Source organism: Sinocyclocheilus rhinocerous, unplaced genomic scaffold (assembly GCF_001515625.1).
Source record: "Sinocyclocheilus rhinocerous isolate Xijiao unplaced genomic scaffold, SAMN03320098_v1.1 scaffold393, whole genome shotgun sequence".
NCBI classification, from domain to species: Eukaryota; Metazoa; Chordata; class Actinopteri; order Cypriniformes; family Cyprinidae; genus Sinocyclocheilus; species Sinocyclocheilus rhinocerous.
The window spans coordinates 103,276-126,311 of NW_015654520.1; the positions used below are offsets into that span (position 1 = coordinate 103,276).

The 23,036-nt window shown below is 37.9% G+C and overlaps 1 protein-coding gene across 1 annotated transcript in view; it reads right to left on the minus strand.

Moving 5' to 3' along the window:
* Nucleotides 1–3,471: 3,471 nt before the first annotated feature.
* The window catches only part of LOC107717468 (cytohesin-1-like), a 55,673-nt gene continuing 36,108 nt past the window's right edge, over nucleotides 3,472–23,036 (minus strand). The window contains exons 2-11 of the mRNA XM_016524231.1: nucleotides 22,143–22,225; nucleotides 18,305–18,371; nucleotides 15,387–15,519; nucleotides 15,001–15,113; nucleotides 14,345–14,493; nucleotides 13,735–13,847; nucleotides 7,389–7,467; nucleotides 6,689–6,757; nucleotides 6,404–6,558; nucleotides 3,472–4,837 (exon numbers count right to left, since the gene is read on the minus strand). Of these exons, the coding sequence (XP_016379717.1) occupies nucleotides 4,759–4,837; nucleotides 6,404–6,558; nucleotides 6,689–6,757; nucleotides 7,389–7,467; nucleotides 13,735–13,847; nucleotides 14,345–14,493; nucleotides 15,001–15,113; nucleotides 15,387–15,519; nucleotides 18,305–18,371; nucleotides 22,143–22,225 (1,040 nt within the window). The 3' untranslated portion in view covers nucleotides 3,472–4,758. The remainder of the gene's footprint in view (nucleotides 4,838–6,403; nucleotides 6,559–6,688; nucleotides 6,758–7,388; nucleotides 7,468–13,734; nucleotides 13,848–14,344; nucleotides 14,494–15,000; nucleotides 15,114–15,386; nucleotides 15,520–18,304; nucleotides 18,372–22,142; nucleotides 22,226–23,036) is intronic.

A 23,036-nucleotide genomic window follows, 5' to 3' on the forward strand; every position in this document is an offset into this window, starting at 1 on the left:
TAACCCAGCAGTTGGGTTGTTTTGAACCCAGCGGTTGGGTTGTTTTGAACCCAGCGTTTGGGTTGTTTTGACCCAGCGGTTGGGTTGTTTTGAACCCAGCGTTTGGGTTGTTTTGACCCAGCGGTTGGGTTGTTTTGAACCCAGCGTTTGGATGTTTTGAACCCAGCTATTGGGTTGTTTTGAACCCAGCGTTTGTGTTGTTTTGACCCAGCGGTTGGGATGTTTTGAACCCAACCGCTGGGTCAAAACAACCCAACCGCTGGGTCAAAACAACCCAACCGCTGGGTCAAAACAACCCAACCGCTGGGTCAAAACAACCCAACCGCTGGGTCAAAACAACCCAACCGCTGGGTCAAAACAACCCAACCGCTGGGTCAAAACAACCCAACCGCTGGGTCAAAACAACCCAACCGCTGGGTCAAAACAACCCAACCGCTGGGTCAAAACAACCCAACCGCTGGGTCAAAACAACCCAACCGCTGGGTCAAAACAACCCAACCGCTGGGTCAAAACAACCCAACCGCTGGGTCAAAACAACCCAATAGCTGGGTTTGTCCCTTTTTAACCCAGCGCTGGGTTATATTTAACCCAGCATTTTTTAGAGTGTATATATTTATGACAGTTTCCTGTAAAGTGTGTTGCAATTGTTTAGAGACTGATGCAGCAAGAAAGTAATAGAGGACAAAGAAATATGTTACAGCTGCCCTTTATCCAATTCTAATGTAGATTTTCCTTTTTAACTTTTTTGGTTAATGTATCACTAACCAGCATTTGCTGTTATTCCTCATGCAGCGGTGTGATTGTATTTATTCTCTGTAAACACATCTGTGGCATGCATAACCAATGAAAATAATTCATCATCTGCAACAAACAGTGTTACACGATGCGGCAAGACATCAGAATTGAGACGTGCTTATCCATACAAAACGTGTTGTTTAAAATATAAGTGGTTCCTTTAAGTGGTGAGATGACTATAATGTTTTAGTTATGTGTCACACATCATAATTACAGGTGGAGTTTTCCGCAACAGTTCTTTACACATTATTTTCTGGTATGCTAGTGCACCTTTCCAAATTTACATGATGAAAAATCAGCATATTCTTGCCCGGACGTTGTTAGTATGGGATTTTACCCAACTAGTCGCATATTAACACATCTAATGTTTAAGACTTGACTTTGAAACAATATGTATTTTAATATTTAACCTGGTACAATGCCCCAATGGACTTCCGTATAAAGTGCATTATTGCAAAATATATTTTTAAATTTCATCTATTATATATTATTATTAGTTTATTAAATATATTCTTTCATTAGTTTGGTAACACTTTAGCACATATTAATGTCTTATTCTACATGGCCATATTTTAGATCCTTTAATCCTACCCCATAACTAAACTTAACTTACTGTTAATAAGCAGCAAATTAGGAGTTTATTGAGGAAAAACTCTTAGTTAATAGTGAGAATTGCTCCCCAAACTAAAGTGTGACCATTAGTTTATTAAATTGTTTAGCAGTGTTGGAGGTAACACATTACAAGTAACCTGAGTTACATCATCAGATTCGTTTTTACTTTTAAATGTACAACAATATATATTTTTCTTTTTCAAGTAAGTAATGCAAGTTACTTTGTTCTCCCATTTATTACTCCTCTCCTGTCCCCGTGTTGAGAGAAATTGGGAGTGAGGTGCAGAGGCACTTCCTTCAGTCTGAGGCTTATTAATTTCACTTTTGGTGTGAAAGGGCCTTTACAGTTGCCAAAAATATAACTTTTGGGTTTTTCGTTATTAAAAACAAATAATCAAGCCCAGCCAGGTGACAAAAAGTAACGCAAAAGTAACGTAATGCATTACTTTCCATAAATGTGACCCTGGACCACAAAAGCAGTCTTAAAGGTATAGTTCACCCAAAAATGAAAATTTTATGTTTATCTGCTTACCCCCAGGGCATCCAAGATGTAGGTGACTTTGTTTCTTCAGTAGAACACAAACGAAGATTTTTAACTCAAACCGTTGCAGTCTGTCAGTCACATAATGGAAGTGAATGGGAATCACGGCTTTGAGAGCCAAAAAAAACATACACAAACAAAACCAAATAAAACCCTGCGGCTCGTGACGATACATTGATGTGTAAAGACACGAAACGATCAGTCTGTGCAAGAAACTGAACAGTATTTATATCGTTTTTTTACCTCTGATTCACGCAATGTCCGAACTGTCTTGAGCGGTGGCGCATCCTCCTGAGCGTGTTCTCAACAGCAGGCGTGTGAGGCGTCTTCTTCTTGCTTTACCGCCACCTATCTCTCAAATGGACCATTGACACTCCTAAGATTGTATATAGAGTAACTTGAGATTGTAGATAGAGTAAGAAGAAGACGACGCCTCACGTGCCTGCTGTTGAGAACACGCTCAGGAAAACGTGCCGCCGCTCAGGACAGTTCGATTTAATTTGGTTTTGTTTGTGTATGTTTTTTTGACTCTCAAAGCCGTGATTTCCATTCACCTCCATTATATGACTGACAGACTGCAACGGTTTGTGTTAAAAATCTTCGTTTGTGTTCTACTGAAGAAACAAAGTCGCCTACATCTTGGATGCCCTGGGGGTAAGCAGATAAACATAACATTTTCATTTTTGGGTGAACTATCCCTTTAAGTCGCTGGGGAATATTTGTAGCAATCACCAAAAATACATTGTATGGGTCAAAATTATAGAATTTTCTTTTATGCCAAAAATCATTAGGATATTAAGTAAAGATCATGTTCCATGAAGATATTTTGTAAATTTCCTACTGTAAATATATTAAAACTTAATTTTTGATTAGTAATATGCATTGCTAAGAACTTCATTTGGACAACTTTAAAGGCAATTTTCTCAATATTTAGATTTTTTTGCACCCACAGATTCCAGATTTTCAAATAGTTGTATCTCGGCCAAATATTGTCCGATCCTAACAAACCATACATCAATATGGAAAGCTTCTTTATTCAGCTTTCAGATGATGTATAAATCTCAATTTCGAAAAACTGACCCTTATGACTTGTTTTGTGGTCCAGGGTCACAAATAGTAACTAAGTAACACGATTAGTTACTTTTTTATGGAGTAGTGAAATATTGTAATGCATTACTTTTAAAAATAACTTTCCCCAACACTGTTTTAATTATTATAAAATACACCATAATCCAAGGTTTACTAAACATTTCTGATCATTAAGGCTTATAGTTTAAATCCCATTTCAACATTAAACATAGGATCCTATACGGATCCTCACTGAAAAACCCTCATCTTTACCTCCAAATTAGCAGGAAAAGTAGCAAAAATGTTGTTATGCTGCCACCTGCTGGTACTCCTCAGATATTGTGTATGGACTGTATTCCTCTTTTTCTTTTCCTCTTGTGTGTTTTTAGCTTTCGCCACTCATTCTGACGAGATAAAAACAGCCGTTCTGAAATCAAAACGCAAAACACAACCACAGCTGCTATAATGTCTTTATTTCAGCACGATCTGGCTACCACTACAATGGTATCGACCTCCAGAACATAAAGATAAAAAAAAAGAAAGAAAGAAAATGGCACTCGACTAGTACAATACTGCTACATACAGTACACACATTTATAAAATGGAAACCAATATTCTCTATACACTAAAGTATGTACATCTTTGATAAATTAAACCAATACTGCTTAGATTGAACATTTTGCTTGAAGAATAACTGAAAGGATGACTGGAGAAACGCAAGCAGGCACTGGAGCATCTTCTGATTGAACTGCCATTGACAGTCTTTACTGACACTGAACTTGAATTTGTTTGTAGGCACATTTATTCATTTTATTAAAAGCATTTTATTGGAAGGTCCAAACACTCGATGACCTCACATAAAATAAAAACCATATGCTAATAACCGTCCTGTCTGTCTGAGAGGTAGTACCAATGCATGATATCCTGGTAATGGTGATATCCCATCCAGTCTTTCTGCTTACGTGTTACAATGCAAACCCGGCTGCCAATATTCACAGCACTGCAGCAGCTTCTCACAACATGCTAAATAAGCATGTCGCATTTCAAGACATTGGCGTCTGCTGAGAAAATAAACAAATGCCCATGGAGCCGTTTACCGTTAGGGGCTAATCAATCTGCCAACATATCTAGGGTGATTTCCCACCCTCCCTACAAAGTTGGATTTCCATTGCAAATTATAGAAGTCTCTTGGAAAATGTTTTTTTTTTACAATTAAATACACAAATAAACCTCTGAGGACTAGACCGCTTGTGCAAGATTTAAAAAAAAAAAATTGCCTGTACATATCATCAGCACGAAGGAAATCTTCCTTTTCCGATGCGTGTAGGAGCTTCCGTTTGGTTGTCCACATTCTGTCAGACCTGCTGATTTCAGATAATGCAAGAGTGTGCGTGTGTGCAAGAGACGAGAGGTATAGAAAGAGGACAGAGCGAGAGAAACAGAAAGAGCGTATTTTGGTTAAGCATGAGGAAAAATGTTCTCTTTGGGGGTTTCGAGAAAGCAGCAGCAAGCAAAAAGCCTACTGACTTCCTTCCAACACACACACACACACACAAGCACTTGAGCTGAGCAAGAAGACGTTTAAAAAGAGGTGCCAAGTCTAGCAAGGTTTGACCTCGCTGATCCGGTCTGGTTTCTTTCTGAAGCTGGGGTTGTTTTTCTCTTTGCACAGCTCAGTTGTCTCCACGAGAGGGAGCCGTTCCAGTAGCCCTGAATCTGTAACACCAGCGTCCTGAGCAGCTCTAGTGTCTCTTCATAGAGGAGACCTTCTTCTTCCTCGCTGCCAGCATCTCGTAGAAAGGATCTCTACTGATGGCCGCCCTGGAGACAAAGAGGAAGAACATTATGAGAACTTCCTCTCTTCTAATGTTAAAGCTAAAGCTTGTTCAGTTAGGGTTAAATAACACTTAATATATAGTAATATTATTAATTTTAAATTACACTATTAGATGAGAAAAAAATTTGATCTGAATTGAGCTGAATAATGACACCATTGTCTTCTGTAGAGGTGCTTTATAGCTCAACTGAACTCATTTCCTATTTGATGAACTTTACTATATTGACACTGTAATTGAATTACATTTAATCAACACTGAACTGAATAACTTGAGCTGAATACCGACACTATTGTCTTCTGTAGAGCTGCTCTACAGCTGAAATTCAATTTGTTTCATAACTGAATTTTGCAACATTAAAAGACTGTTATTTTCCTCTTTATTACTTTGAAGCAACCTGTGCTGTATAAAGAGCTCTATAAATCAGACAGTCATTTTCCAAAAAAAGAGAAAAAAACAAAGGCACTAAGTGCAAATAATGATTTTATTTGCACTATGTAAAGATCGCAGTATTTTCTTTGCAATAAATGTAAATAGTAGTTAGATGCTATTTATAGGCAACTTAGCGCAAAAAATTGCAGATATTTGCACCTCAGTATTGTAGTACATTATAAAACAGTATGCAATAACATATTGAGTGTAAATTATCATTTTTTTTAATTATTAAATGGATTCTGCCTTATTGGGACAATAAAGCCCTACCTTTATTATTAAATAACCATGAGGCATTTATTTCCACTTTTTGAATGTTTCCTCCATTTTTATTGAAAATAAATGCCTTCCCGATCTGAAATACAGTGTTCTGGCATGAAACTCTAGATGGCGCAGTCCGATAGGTCTAACTCAATCTGACCTGGCGACATCATTGTCACTTGGCAGCCGATTGGTTCTCTCCTGTATCGGTAGCCAATGAGCTTACTCCTCAATATTCAAATACCTGGCTTTAGTTTGCTGTGGCAGTTTTCAGAAATCCTCCACCTTCCCCAGCTCCACCTGTATAGATCTGCTACGAGGTGATTCATGTACGCTATATGGGGGTTATTTCATGCATGTTATATGTGCAGCAGCAGTATTTCTTACATGCTCACAGCAGCATGTTGTGGATGTATTGGCAGTAGCAAGTCTCGGTACTTGCTCTGCCGCAGCAGCAGCGTAGCAGATCTATTCCACCAAGACCAAATACATTAACATTGTCATGTACATTACCATGCCAATCCCTCCGAGAGTTGTCATGACAGAAATATGGTCAATCGGGCCTTTTGTCCTATGCCACTGCTATTGTTGTTTAACATTTGTAATGCTGTCTATCCCAACCAGACATTGGTCTGCCGACAAGGTGGGCTATCTGCACTTTGTGTAAATAGACACTCCGAAATATAAATATCACAACTTAAATTTACATTAAATATTGACTTGTGTAAGAAGAAAGTGAGAGTGTGGAGTCATATGAGAGACATAAAACTAGTGAAAAAAATACCACAAATAAGCTGCATTTAAACCAGAATATCCCTTTAATCAAACACATATCTGTATTTAGATGAGTAACACTCACTTAATGCTGTTCATCCATTCATCCTTCTCCTCGACGGTGGGAGCAGAGATGCGGTAGAAAGTGTGGTTTCCTTCAACGACCCGTCCGTCCGCCTCGGTCTTACATGCCTTGATCACCTGGTCTTTATTGTCAGGGATGAAGAGCTCAAAGCAATTCTGAGAAGCAAACACGGGCAGACAATCACATATCTGACCACTAGGGGGAGACACGGTGTAAACTGTGCCTAGATAATCAGGAAAAGTTCCTGTCTCTGCAGTTTAAAAATTGCTGAGAAGGATGTTTTACCGGCTTCTTGTCCTCCACTTCACGGATGCTGAGGTTTTCCAGGGGGATGATGCCTCTTGGTTCTTTATCCTACATGAAAAGAGCCAAATGGGTTTCCATTTATCACAATTCACCGTGGACCACATGATAAAGAATGTGTGAATTATATCTAAACTAAATTCCTAACTGACTCTGTCATAAGCACCATCTTGAAAACGTTCTTGACGAGTGCTTCATTAGCACTGTTGCCATCCTCTAACTTGTATCAAAGTTATAACGATTGGTTTCAAATGAGGCCTTACTCTTTTCAGTGACTGAGAAGCATTTGCCTCCATTATGATGTACAGTCTGCACAATTTTTAATACACACAACTAATTAAAAAATTCTATAAAGAAAAAAGCAGATAAAAAGGCGTTTTAATGTTACAATTTATAGCAGGCCACATACAAATCAATTCAAAATCAACAAATGTTTACTACTTATAAGCACATTTGACTGAAAATCAAGCTGTTAATGGAAAAGTGTCAAAGGGTAATTTACATGAAAACACTACAGACTAATAATACATTTTTATTTTTTAACTTTTCAACTTACAGTAATGCCACTATTTTAGTTCAATTCGCATAAATTATCATTTTAAATTAGATGAGAAGTGAGAAATGCATAGCATGTATATGTTACTGTTAGACATGGCCCAAAAGATGTTTCTTCAGTACTTACAGTAGTGTACTCAAAGTAGTAAAGGCAGTTATCTGTGAGAATGAACCACCGTCTTTTCCAGGTTTTGACGCGTCCTCCTGAGGAACAAAAGATGAATGTTAGTTTTCAGTGCAGTGAGCTGGCAGACGTCACAGATCCGTGCAGCTGAAGACTTTTGAGCAGCAGAAGAGCAGACAGACAGATGAACAGACAATGAGAGCTCTTCTACAGCGACTCCATGTCCAATAAGGCCCAAGCACAGCATTCCTTACCAGCAGCACACCATGCTCAAACCAGCCGCACTCATGAATCAACCTTCACAGCTATCAGACATCACCCGATAGCTGCCATTCCTCTTAACCCCACTGAAAAATTCTGTTTACCTCCTAAAAGACCAGCCAAAGGTAAAATGTGTTTAAACGGAGCTATATTCTCTATAACCAGCTGATGTTTGCTATCCAGACATACAGAGAGGTTGTCATTTCCTAAACTTGTCTTCTCCTCAATCGTCTCCCTATTACTATTAACCTCTCAATTAACTAACAGACACAATTGTGTTCGTAAACTGCTGTGACAAACTCTGACGGCAGGTCAGTGCAGCACCGGTTAAGCTCACATTCTTAGGACATTTCCCCATGTCCCTCTCTCTATAGGGACTGCAAGGTAAACACAGTGCTCGGTGATCCGAGAATGACCTCTGACCTGTGCCACCCTCGTTTCCTCTGCAGGGAAACCTGATCACAGTGGCAAAGGAGATGCCATCAAACTGAATAAACTGTATAGTGCAACCAAAAACACTTTTAACTGTGTATCAGGGTAGTTGAAGCAGAGCGTATCTGTAGACATCTTTAAAAAAAATCATTAAATCAATAAATATTTATACATGGGGCAAACTCTATTTCCAGCTGTTCAGAATTTCCTTTGAATTCATGAATTGAATGCATGCATAATGATTATAAAATAAGTAGCAACATGTTGTTTAGGCCTGTCATTTATCATTATCTAATTATGATACTAATATAAAAACACTCCAGTTTTACTGTTACTTAACATCCACATCATGCTACACATTCTCGGTCCTTAGAGTTTTATTGATTTATTTATTTATGAAAATAATAAAACTCTTTACGCTTTAAAGTACGAAGACACTTCTTAAGTTCTTCATACAAAATAAAGGCTTGTAGGTTCAATTATTATATTGTGTTATATTATATTACAAGTCAAAACTTTGGAATAATTAAGATTTTTTTAATGGTTTTAAAAGAAGTCTCATGCTCAACAAGACTGCATTTACTTGATTTAAAAAATAAATAAATAAAAAACATTATTATTGTGAAATATTACAATTTAATGTATAAATTAGCAGCAATAATAATCAATAATAACTGAGCAACAAATCAGCATATAGTGATTTCTGAAGGATCATGGGACACTGAAGACTGGAGCAGACTGAAAACACAGGAATAAATTACATTTTAAAATATATCAAAATAGAGAACAGTGATTTAAGTTGTAAAAATATTTCATAATATTGCCTATTTTACTGTATTTTTATATTCGATTATATTAATAATTATATTATATTATATTAATAATTATATTATATTATATTATTCAGGTTTGCTGAGCTTCAGTGTGAATTTAAATCGAACCAAGATTAAAGATGAACAAAAAAAAGAAATATTTCAACTTTTAAAATATTATTTTCACAGCAGTAAAGAAAATCAAATGGGTATATTTAATTACATGTTTTTATGTAAAACAAAAAAATTGTCAGAAAAAAAAAAAAAGCATGATCGTGACAGGCCTAATCTTGTTTAAATTAGTTTTCTATGTAACACAGCACTGCACACAAGCAGGGCATGTCAACCACCCGAAAGCATTTCAAGCATTTCTGCTAAACAGGAAATTATCCTCCTGCACTACAGACTGCTATTGTATTTGAATCTTGGCATAAGCGACAAACAAAACAAACACGAATCAGAGCACTACAGCAGGTGAGAAGTTTCTGAGCAAGCTGATTGAGTTATCGGCTGGGATTAATGATCACTCCCAGTTGCGGTCGTACAGCAGAAACCCCGTCCAGAAATGCCTCTCAGAGGGAGGAGATTTGTGGAGGGGGACGTGAAGAGGCCGTGCTGGGCTGCAGAGAAGGCTGACTGACACAGGGCTGGGTGATGGATGGGCGTTCAGATGTCTGACGTGACAACAAAAAGGCTCAATCTTTAAATTCCTTTTAGAAGTTTTTATTATACGTATGCTAATGTATGTGCTAATCTCATATTCTTGACTTGTAAGTGAATCAGAACACTTCAGATATGGTTTTATTTTGGATTCAGTGATGTCTGATTCATGAAACCCACCCTCACCCAGCATCCTAGTGGTGAGTCCGATCTGACCAAATACACACACACTTTCCTCAGCGGTGCAGTCCAGCATTACACACACACACACACACACACACCCCTATAATTTACATACAGCATGAAGAACAGCAGTCTTTGGTCCAGATGCAGTTTTCTGACTCAGTCTAATCAGATCAAACACCACATCTTGTACATTCAATCATTAACAGTTATATGACTGAATATCATTTTAAAAGGAACAGTTCACAGAGAAAAAAAAAAAATCTGTCATCATTTTGTTCCAAACCCATATGAGTTCTTCTTCAATAAAACACAAAAGAGCATGTTTAGAAGAATGTCCAAGCTGCTCTTTTCCATATGAATAGGAGTGGGCAATATGACCACATTCTTATATCACGATATGAACTATTTTATTTTATGATATATATATATATATATATATATATATTTACTTTTATGATTTTAATCAGGGTCGTCTTATATTCGGGCCAATACGGTACCAAAATAATAATTTTTGCCTAAAATAAGGTTATTTCACAATACTCGACACCTCACTGCAAAAACGAATACTAGTCTAAATGTGGCCCAGTTATCCTAAACCATATCTGTAACCATAATGTAAGTAAAAGCTTACTGAAGACATTATTGTCAGTAAGAAAATATGAACTAAAAAAAGAAAACTAATTCTAGTCTAGTCTATCTTTTTCAGGTCCATCTATCAAAAATAAGAAATACAACAGAAAAGGAATAAAGTAATCAAATGTTTTTTTTAAAGCATAGTCTTTTCTACATTACTTAAATATACATTAATTCTTATTAAATCTACAAAATGTATTCAGTCAAGAGCAGTGAGTGAATTTCTCTTTGTCTTTTGTTGTTTGGGGGGGGTGTACAATGCTGTTTCATGCATTCAGAGTTGTTTACACTGTTAAAGAGTTTGATTCTCATGCTAAGCATGGACAAAGTTTCAAAAAACAATTTGGACGTATGACGGAGTATTTCTGTGCCAAAAATCTTACTTCCGGGTTCGTACAAGTTTCGGAGAGTTTTTTTTCGATCATGGCTCTTAATGACGTAAACGAGTGTGAAACTCTTTATATGGGCATTTCTCCCGGAAGAACGCGCCCGCGAACGCATCGACCAGAGCAAGAGCGAGATCGCGCCCATCAATGCTCTTCATCCGGCGGCAGCGCTGCACGGGACTCGCTCAGGAGGAATGTCTCCAAAGAAGTGTGTTTTTGTTTGTAAGGGAAAGATAACTTTGTTCAGCTTCCTAAAGAACCCAGCGTTATGTAAAAAGTGGATGCAGTTTGTTTTTCCGGGTGCAGCAACGGAGTTTCACAAGTGTGTTTGTTGACGAACGTTTTATAAACAAGGCCCAGTTCGACGCTGGATTTGCACATCGTTTGATACTGAAAGATGGAGCGGTCCCAGCTATAAAAGTCATGAGTCAGAACTGCTCATCAATCTTTAGCTCCGCCCACGGCGCTCCTCCAGGAGCTCGGCTGTTTCCGGAGAGAATCGTAAAGCTGTATCTTTCTTTTATAAATATGATAAAACTAAAGACTTTTTGAAGATATGAAGACTGCAGTACTACTTTATAGGTACTCAAGATTAACATGAGATTGGGTGAAACTGTGTGTGTTATGTCACCTTTAATTATAATTACACAGACAGTAGCAGGTGTGTTAGGCTGCTGTCACTTTAAGACCTAATGCACGGATCTAATATACTAAACTGATAGACGTGATTCTCTTTCGTAGTTGGACGGTTTAAAACCACTTGAATGCTTAAATTGGTATGGCTCAAAATTTCAGGCAAATGTTAAATCTTTAATTGGTTTCAAAGGTTAAAATGTTAGCCTGACCGCAAAAGAGACGATAATCCAAAACCTCTAATGTTGACAAATTTACACCAGTTTATTGTGTCTACCAGTATATCGCCCAACTCTACATGAATCTGAATGGGGACAGATGCTGTATTCCTCAGGAGAAAATCATATGAGTTTGGGACAACATGAGGGTGAGGAAACGATGACAGAATTTCCATTTTTGGGTGAACTATGCCTTTAGTCTGCTTTTGTTGCGGTTTTCATCAGTGTTTGTTGGGCTCTGTTCAGACTGAGAGGAAGCAGAAAATACTGCAGCTCCCAAAGTGGAAATGACACAGAGAGAACGTTTCGAATACCACAGCAAACAGAGAGAGGTGCTCTTCAATACGCTGGTCACAAAATCAAAAACCAAGCACCCACCACCACGCTGAGACAAGGACAAAAATCGTTGATTCAATGAATAAAACGAGTGACCAGACAAACAAATGAAGGAACATGTAATAATCAGGTGCTGGTCACAAAATCAAAAACCAAGCACCCACCACCACGCTGAGACAAGGACAAAAATCGTTGATTCAATGAATAAAACGAGTGACCAGACAAACAAATGAAGGAACATGTAATAACTAGAGTAAACTCAGAGAAAGACAAACCCCATGGGAAAAAATAAATAAATAAACCTATGGTGGCTAATAACAGAAAGAGGGGACAGGAAGCAAGGCTGATCACCAAAAGCACCTGAGAGCGGAGAGATGAGCGATTGCTTGGGAAGAACAGGTGTACATACCTCCTGAGGGAAAGACAACAGCCAAAATCATGGGAACAAACAAACAAACGAGGAAGAAAAGGAAACAAAAAAATTAAATTAAATAGGAAATCGTACTCCCCACACGCTGCCTTCTCTGATCAAAGGAAGAACTTGTGCATTTCTTGTTATTGTGAATTACGGAGGACCGTTCCAAAATAAAACAGGGGATACAAGTACAAATAATAATTCACACAATTTAACACAGCTTTCCTGTCCATATCAACGAAGAGGGAAAATGTCTCTGGGTGCAGTTTTGTTTTCAGGGGTCTTTAACCTTTTTCAGTCCATTTTAAGCATGGTCTATAATCATATGCTATAGTAAAATACTAATGAATTTCCTTTGTTTTGATGCGAATACGGCAAAGCTATTAAAATGATTATCACTGATGTATATGCATGAATCATATTTGTGTAAATTATGTTATCTTAATTAATTACAATATGGTAGTCAACTTTGGTGACCAACTTTTGAAGTTAAAAATTACATTTTTGTTGCATATGTGTATTGTCATTTCAAACAACCATTGGCAGGCTCTCTGTGATACCTCGATGAAGATCCCCGTCATAAATCATTCGCTTGCATGACGTGAATTTATGCTTTCTATGAAGTCTCTATAATGCTCTAAAGCTGTGGTTCTCAACCAGGAGGCTTTAAAGAATTATAAAAGTGTGATTCCTAGACCTGGAAAAGTCACATCAATTAATAAAATCCAGCTCCTTGGGAAATTTTGATACATGAATAACACATTTTTCTAGTTATGCATAAATATAGAAGGTGCACTCATATGTGTGTTTATCAGTATTCACGGATACACCTTTAATGAGCATAATTCATTAAAATAACAACCTTGTGTTATAACCAAAAACTGCAGATTGCCAAAGGGTAACTAGGGTATTACGATTATGAATAGATCAGGTTATTAGGTTATGAATAGATTTCTAAAACATTACATATACAGGCTGCCCATCTGAAGGAGCGGTTTCTCTTGCACCTTTCAAGACAGGACTCTGATTTCTAACATCCAACTGAATTATGTCTAATTCTAAAAGGATGCGTTCAGCCTCAAGCAGCTGATTCATTGTGATCACGAAGAGTCATTACCTTCATATGATGTGAGAGGAGATATTGATCCAGCGTGAGAGAAGAGGGAAAGATGTGCTACTGTATAATCTGATGCATGGATGTGTTGTGAAGATCATAAAATGGGCTTTCGGGAAGTGTGTGTACATGTGTGTAAATCTCACACTCAGTCCATGTGTTTGAGCAGGACATCTCTTATTCAAAGGTAAATATATCTGAGAGTTGAGTTGCACGATCATCACAAAAATGAATACATATTTTGACTCAAGTAGTCCCACTCACCCAGTTTGAGCAGCCAGCCCTCTCTGTCTGGGTTGAAGAAAGTGTGCGTCAAGTCATTGCCGTCATCCTCAGGGATTTTGAAGGGCTCGTTCTTGATGCTCTCATATAGATTCTGTCAAAGCAAAATACCATGAAGTGCATGCAAGTTATTCATTCAGAATGGTTGGGCAAAGTCCTCAAGAAAGTGGGTGCAACCATGGCCTACTTACCATTTCTAACCTTATTTTGCACATTATTCATTAACATAATCAGTGACTACATTTCTATAATAATTTTTCAATTGTCATGCTGGAAAATTCATAAACATGTTTGAAAACACATTATATTCCAACCAAGAAGCATACTCTTTCAAAGAGACAGGCAGAAGCTCAGCCTTTTAAAAAATATATTTATTTATATGACTTATTTTTAATGTAACCTATGAAATTTAGGATACAATCTGATCATATTATAACCCTAGATCTAGGGCAGGGTTCCTCATTTCTGGTCCTAGACAGCCAGATGTAGAATAAATTGGGGACACATGAAATGTACGCCACTTGGAGAAATACTACAACAATAATAAAAACAACAATATAAATATGTGGGGAAAAAAAGTGAGAGACCAACCCTGAGCAGCTCTTCTGGCAGGTCTCCTCCATCATTAATGCCTCTGTTCATGGAGATGAAGCGCTCTACTGTGGGCTTGTCCTTAACGTTTGGGTTGTGAAGGCTGGTGTTTAACATGATGATGGCGAAGGACAAAATGTAGCATGTGTCTGCATAAAAAAAAAAACACATGACACTGTCACACTGACATTCAGCATCTGATCATAGCATTTTCCAGCACTGAGACACACTAGCCTGAATATGAAGCTATTTAAATATTTCATGCTCGTACTGTAACTCGCATGAATGCTAATGAGTAGTATGATTGTGAAGTTACTGAGGGCGATCATGACATGAACATCCAGAATGGAGAAGTGTCTATACCTCTACAGCAAAGAGACCAATGAGAGAACTCGGTTGTAAATATATGCGTGAGGGATTTCAAAACATTACAAGTATTTACACACAATACAATTTCTGATGCCATTTGCCTGAATTTGCTTTATGTTGGCTACTGGTAAATGGCATTTATTTAGAGAAGAATGCATATGTCCAATTCAATACTTCAAACTCTCAATTTGTGAGCATTACTGGGAAAAACAGAGCTCGTGCTTCTTAGAAATGCTATGAATGCATGTTTGAACGCTAAACACAGACTCAAATGGAAATAGACCCACCTGTGGACTGGAAGACGCCGGGGTTGCATTGGCAGTAGCGCTGGGCAAACGCCTCCATCATTCTGTCGATCTTCTGGGCCTCACCAGGAAGTCTGAAACTCCAGAGAAACTGCCTGTGTGGAGACAAACATCACAATGATATTTAAAACATGTACTACACCAGGACATTCAAAGTGAGATGCGTAGGAGTGTGTGCGTCAGGATCAATCCCCTAACCAATGAGACTAAACTACACAAGAATCTTCTGGAAAAAGACATATAGTTATATTTATAATGAAATGTCAGTGTACTTATTTTTTATACAGTAATTACAGAAGTCATATACTAGTATGTTTTCAAATATATTAAATATTTCAAACAACAGCTGCTTCTACAGTCAGTTTTACCTGAGAGCCTGAACCAGGTTCAAATCTGTGAACTCGTGCAGCTCCACAAAAGCGTGAAGGACTTGGATATTGAAGTCATCCCTGTTGAACAATTCGAATATGAGAGCAAGTAGTAAATAACATTTAGCAGACACTTTCATCCAAAGCAACTTACAGCACACTTATTGGAGCAACTTATTTACCACACTTACTGAAGCTTAAAGAGATAGTTCATAAAAAAATAACCCAAACTCATGTTGTTTCAGACCCATAAGACTTTCGTTCATCTTATGTTTACCATATATTTATGTGCTCTGTGTATGTGCGTTTATAAATACGGTAACACTTTAGTATAGCGACCAATTCTCACTATTAACTAGTTGCTTATTAGCATACCTATTATTAACATATTGGCTGTTTAGTAGTACATATAACGAACATATTCTGCATGACCATATTCTACATCCCTAATCCTACCCAATACCTAAACTTAACAACTACCTTACTAACGATTAATAAGCAGCAAATTAGGAGTTTATTGAGGCAAAATGTGTAATTAATGGTTTGTTAATAGCAATAATTGGACCTTAAAATAAAGTGTGACCATAAACATTTCTAAGTGATTGAAAACCTAAATTATTATTAAATATTATATATATAAAAATGCTTCTCTCTTCAAAAGATTTGGATTAAACTGCTTGATTCACATGGATTACTTTTACAATGTCCTTATGAACTTTTTGAAGCTTGAACGTTTTGGTGTAATTGACTTTCAGTGAAGGGACAGAAATCGCTCGGGTTTCATTAAAAATATCTTCATTTGTGTTTCAAAGATAAACAGAAGTCTTACGGGTTTGGAACGACATGACGATGAGTGAATGACAGAATTTTCATTTTTGGGTGAACTATCCCTTTAAAGAACAGTTCAAAACCTGAATGACTTACTTTAATTAATGGAACACAAAAGGAGAGATTTTGAATAACGTATTGGCTGCTCTTTTACATGCAATGAGGATAAGCAAATTGGTCTTATGCCTTAAAATGATCTGTGGATCCAAATTCATAGTTCAGTCTCTTGCACAAGAGTTATTCGAGACAAAGTGGATGTGAGATCATTCAGCACTGCACCATTTTTCAAAACCTTGCCATTTAACCTCTACAAGCGGAGGATGTGATATCCCTCATGGGGCTGATGGCGATCTTGTCCTCTCTACACCCTTTCCCAGTGATCTGGTGACAGTGCACTCATGGAACAAAGCACTGCAGACCCCCTCCCTACCAGAGGAGCCGAAGTGCTCCGAGATACCATCTCATCTGCTGTCTTACAGAGCAGTGCTCTCGATTTCCTGACTTTTTCAGCAGCCACACCCAGACTGAAGCAGAAGAGAAAACAAGGAAGCGGAGGGAATGAAATCCAAGATGAGACAAAGAGGGGAAAAAAAAAGAATTCTTTCACAGATGCAACCATGTGACTAGGTGCTGCCCAGTGAACTAGAATAACACATTTAGTCCAGTTTGAGTCAACGTTCCTTAAAAATGAAGAGTCTAATGCTTAGAGTCAGTATAAAAGGGTAATCAAAGACGGATGCAGCTGAGATTTACAGAGCCAGGGCTCTACGCTTACTTTTCTTTTTAGGAGCGCTTGTGCTCCTAATTAAAAAAATTTAGGAGCACAGTCAAAAATTGAGGAGCACCTTCTAATCAGTAATCAAAAATTCTGATAAAAAAATGTACCTTCCCATTACGAGGTGATATTTGACTCCTTAAAGTGATTTACAGGGAATTTTGTTTTTACCTTTGTAATGGCATCAGGTGCTCCTAAATATTATTTCATAGTCGCACGCAGTAGTTTTCAGGAATGAAATGGTCGCACTGTAGAGCCCTGAGAGCAGAGCAGAGAATTTAGCACAAAGACCGGTTGACAGATATTAGGCTAAACCAAAGACTATAGGATACCCAAGACGTGTCACTTGTATAGTTTTGAATGGGGAAAAATGCAACGCTCAATATGGCTGCTCAATCGCAGGAAGCCCCGCCTTCTGAATGAAGGAGCCAATCGCTAATCGGTAAAGTCAGCGCGTCACTGCAGCTGCCTTTAGAAGTCCCGGCTGCTATAGAAACAGTCAACGCTCTGAGATGTGCGCTTAGGACTGCGCATGCGCACTGGCTGATCTAGCCTGAATAATAAGCTTTTTATAACACTATTTGAGCAAAATAAACAACATTTATGACACAGTTGATATCAGATTTCTTTGGTGATTTCAAATATTAAATTTAATCGCAAGCTTAGTGAACAGTTTTGTAGAATTTGATGTTTCCCCATTCAAAGAGATAGGAGTTGCACTTGCATGCCCGAGAGGCGTTTCAAAGATGGCCGCCGAGTGACATGACTTGTCTTAAAGAGACTTTGGCTAAACTAATGTTTCTACTGATGGTGCATTTAAAAGGTGTAGAACCGATCAAATGCTACTTACAAGTTTAAAGTCAAAATTATTCTGCAATAAGCATTTTGCTGATTCTAACACAACAATAATAAACAATAAACCGATAACGATAATTATCACAATATATTTTTCAATTATCAGCTCGGCTCAACAGCAGATGTGTTTACTCGCGACCAGCGCTGTGAGATCCGGCGAGAAGCGCTTGAATTCAGCGAAGAACACAAATGTCTTGGTGATTTAGTTCAAAGCCAGATGAATAGGCGCTGACGATCTCAACAGCACTAACAAACACAAGAAACACTGTGCCTGAACAATCCTATTAGAAGGCTTTTCCATGGATTTACTGTAGTAACACTAACTACACCATGGTATTGTGGCAGAAATGTGGGATATACATATGAAATCTAGTCAGATTGACCTCACGCATGACTCTCAAAGTGGCCGCATCAGTGGAAATCAAGTGCGTACGAGTAGTCTGTCAGGGGTCGCCCACTCACCTCTCCTCTGTGGAACCCAGGTTCTCGATCTCACTGGTCACTTCGGCGATCTCATCTTTCAGACGCTGTGGTGAGAGGACATGAGATGGTTCAAATCAAACGAGACTCCAGAGATAATAACGCCACACTACAGTGGTCGATAAAGATGAGAAATGAAACAAAAAGACATGCACATTGTGTTTGGAGTTGTGCCGTGAGTGAAACAAACCCAATTACAGTAATCCTGAAACACCGTGTCCTGAAAAGGTACTTTTTCTGTCTTCGCCGAAAGCGAAATTCAGCATGAAGCAACACAATCAGCCAATCAAAGTAGACTTCTCCTACCTTATTGTTGAAACTTACACTTATCTGTGTAACACTGTGTAAAGGTCTACTAGAAGAGAGCACTGTGTCCTGTCCCACCTCACCGAGGCCTGACATTAACAGCTCAAATCTCATTCCAGCAGATGAATCGTTTGCGCTAGACTGCTCTGTTTGAGATAAATGCCATTAAAGGAGGACAACTGGAGAATGGCCCCAGAGTAAAGACTAGAGACATCAAAATTTGATTATTTTACCATAGATTAATGGAGTTAGGATACAGGCCCAAGAGTTTAGTGGCGGTCTGGAGCCAGACTGGTCCTGAGGTCACACAATGAAGAGTTTTCCCTCCTCGTATTCATTTTTTCTGTTTAACCACCAACTGCCCGGTGAAATTCGCTCAAGTGTTTGTTCTTGTCTGTTTATACAGTACGTCTAAAAAAAACACTAGCAAAGAAAAAGCTGTTTTTGCTTTCCCAGACCTTCGTCTTCCCAAAGGAAAACAGAACCACTTCTGTCAGAAGACCTTAACATGTAGAAGTTTGGTTTAGAAAGGGTAGGTAGGGTAGGCTTGATGTAAACGGATTGGGCTGCAGGAAATTATCCCATGGAAAACTGAAGGAATTTTAAGTGAGTATGTAGTATACTGGAGGTCAGTGCCATGCCAGGATTGTGTCATAGCAGTAGAGCTGAAAGTGATCAGCGTTTAGCTCATGTATGAGTGTCCTTTCCTAAACAATCCCACCTTGAGTCATTTCCTCTTTGGACAAACTGTGTTCATAGTTAGTGACTCACTGGTCAGATTCTACATTATCACCACTTTTATACAACATATGTGACCCTGGAGCACAAAACCAGTCTTAAGTCACACAGGTATATTTGTAGCAATAGCCAACGATACATTGTATATGTCAAAATTATCGATTTTTCTTTTATGCCAAAAATCATTAGGATATTAAGTATATTCCATTAAGATATTTTGTAAATTTCCTACTGTAAATATATTAAAACTTAATTTTTTGATTAGTAATATGCATTGCTAAGAACTTCATTCTGAGGTCACACAATGAAGAGTTTTCCCTCCTCGTATTCATTTTTTCTGTTTAACCACCAACTGCCCGGTGAAATTCGCTCAAGTGTTTGTTCTTGTCTGTTTATACAGTACGTCTAAAAAAAACACTAGCAAAGAAAAAGCTGTTTTTGCTTTCCCAGACCTTCGTCTTCCCAAAGGAAAACAGAACCACTTCTGTCAGAAGACCTTAACATGTAGAAGTTTGGTTTAGAAAGGGTAGGTAGGGTAGGCTTGATGTAAACGGATTGGGCTGCAGGAAATTATCCCATGGAAAACTGAAGGAATTTTAAGTGAGTATGTAGTATACTGGAGGTCAGTGCCATGCCAGGATTGTGTCATAGCAGTAGAGCTGAAAGTGATCAGCGTTTAGCTCATGTATGAGTGTCCTTTCCTAAACAATCCCACCTTGAGTCATTTCCTCTTTGGACAAACTGTGTTCATAGTTAGTGACTCACTGGTCAGATTCTACATTATCACCACTTTTATACAACATATGTGACCCTGGAGCACAAAACCAGTCTTAAGTCACACAGGTATATTTGTAGCAATAGCCAACGATACATTGTATATGTCAAAATTATCGATTTTTCTTTTATGCCAAAAATCATTAGGATATTAAGTATATCTTAATATCCTAAAAAATAGATGTTCCATGAAGAATTTCCTATTGTAACTATATCAAATATATTAGTAATATGCGCTGCTAAGGACTTAATTTGGACAACTTTAAAGGAACACTCCACTATTTTTGAAAATAGGCTCATTTTCCAACTCCCCTAGAGTTAAACGGTTGAGTTTTACCATTTTCAAATCCATCCAACCGATCTCCGGGTCTGGCGGTAGCACTTTTAGCTGTAGCTTAGCATAGATCATTGAATCGGATTAGACCGTTAGCATCTCGCTCAAAAATGACCAAAGAGTTTCTATATTTTTCCTATTTAAAAATCGACTCTTCTGTAGTTACATAGTGTACTAAGACCGCCTGAAAATAGTCCCCAGCACGCTCCCTGCAAGCAGGTGGTCACGTTGGTTATGTTGATGGAAGTTAGCCTATTTTCAGGCGCTGCGTAAAATGGTTCATAGGATGTATCTCACTCCTAGGAAACGATATTTAATGAAGCTTTCTTCATCTTCCAATTGTAATTTCTGCTCAGGAAACTCTATAGGAACCTATAGACATATGTTTTGGGATTGCCCTGAAGTTAATCATTTCTGGAAACAGGCATCTAAGACTCTGAAGGACATACTGGAAGTTGATATATCATGCTGCCCTAAGCTTTTGCTTTTAAATGATGACTCATCTTTCGGTTTCTCTCGGTCTCAGAAAAAATTGTTATTCTCTGGATTAACTGCAGCAAAGTTCCTTGATTATTACGCCGGAATGAGAGTATAGTTCCTAGCCATATCGGCCTAGAAAATCACAACTTTTCATTTTCCGTTGTTCTTGGTACACGATGTAACTACAGAAGAGTCCAGTTTTAAATAGGAAAAATATAGAAACTCTTTGGTCTTTTTTGAGCGAGATGCTAACGGTCTAATCAGATTCAATGATCTATGCTACAGCTACAGCTAAAAGTGCTACCGCCAGACCCGGAGATCGGCTGAATGAATTCGAAAACGGTAAAACTCAACTGTTTAACTCTAGGGGAGTTGGAAAATGAGCTTATTTTCAAAAATAGTGGAGTGTTCCTTTAAAGGCGATTTTCTCAATATTTTGATTTTTTTTTTTGCAAGCTCAAATTCCAGATTTTCAAATAGTTGTATCTCAGCCAAATACTGTCCTATCCTAACGAACCATACATCAATGGAAAGCTTATTTATTCAGCTTTCAGATGTATCAATTTAAAAAATAATTGACCCTTATGACTGGTTTTGTGGTCCAGGGTCACATATATTTTTAGATTCCTGAAGTTCTTTAATACCAGCTGAGAGATAAGATGAAATAATATTATAACTAATGCTTTTTTATTTTTTTATTTAAGCAACTTGGCACATTAATACAGAATGTGAATTTCAACAGAATGCTTTCAAAATAAAATAGTAAGAGTAAAACATGGGACACCAGTCTGTGTTTGTTTTCTCTAACTTGCCATAAACGTCATTTTTGGGAGAATTTTAAATACCATAATGTTGGTATTTCAAATTTCTAAATCTGGTTTACGTCAAATTTCTGTTTCAATGTCATTCTGTTAGCCATTTAGTTGCTAACAGGGCACTGCTTGCTTCAGCAAATCTCTGATGTGTAAATAAACCTTTAATAAAAGATCAGAAGATATTCCGCTAAACTGAGTGGAGGACAGATGCAGAGGCGGCTCACAGTCTCTGAAACATTCAATGCTTCAGTAAGGAGAAAAAAACATTACTATAAAAACAAAGAGCCTCCACTACACATGCAGCTAAAACATTTGGCTCATATCGGAGCTGGAGTTGAATGAATGAATGATTCACCCCAGTTCTTCATTACCTGAATGTCCTCCAGCAGCTCCTGCTTTCGCCGGCGGATGTTTTCCAGCTCTTTCTGCTCCTCAGGTGTGAGGTCGTCAGGCACTGAGGACAAGAGAAAAAAACATGTTTTTTGTCAGCCAAACAATTTGAAATGTTCTGATAATGTCGTAGTGCTGATTACAAGCTACCAGGGGTGATATGATAAAACATTAGGTGAAAGAAAGGACCGTAGACAGAATCGACACAGTATTTTACTCTCTAGCCAGACGCCACAGTCCTTTTACAAACTTTCATTCACCGTGTCACATCTCACTCACAGCATCCTCCTGTAACCATGGCAACCCATCACCATTTCAAACCCCATCTGTGAGGGTGCTGAAAACTCGGTGGTCAAAACCACTCATTTCACAGCTGATAATCCTTCTTAAATATTCAGTTACACTTGAAATTAAAGGGATCATACAGTGAAGTTGAATTTTCTTACTGTAACACATAAAACTCAAAGCTTCCATCACAGTCCACTAAGATTAGGCTATTTAATAAAACTAAACTGCAAAAATATTTCTATCGTGGTTATAAATCACAACCGTAAGCATATGGCCGCCCATTTTATCACTAATTACTGAGTATTGAGCAGCTGAGCCACCCGAATGAATCTGTGTGAAGTACAACAATATGTGGAGGCCAGTAAATGAGATACAAAAAAAAGGTGACCATGAAAAACTACCAATGCTTTGGTGAAATTACGGAGACAACAGAGAAAAAACATATAGAGTTATGGGAATTACTTATTTCCATGTTTAAAAAAAAAAAAAGTACCGTATTGGCCCGAATATAAGACGACCCTGATTATAAGACGACCCCCCTTTTTCCCGATGTACCTTTTGGAAAAAGGCTTTTTAATAAAAACAAA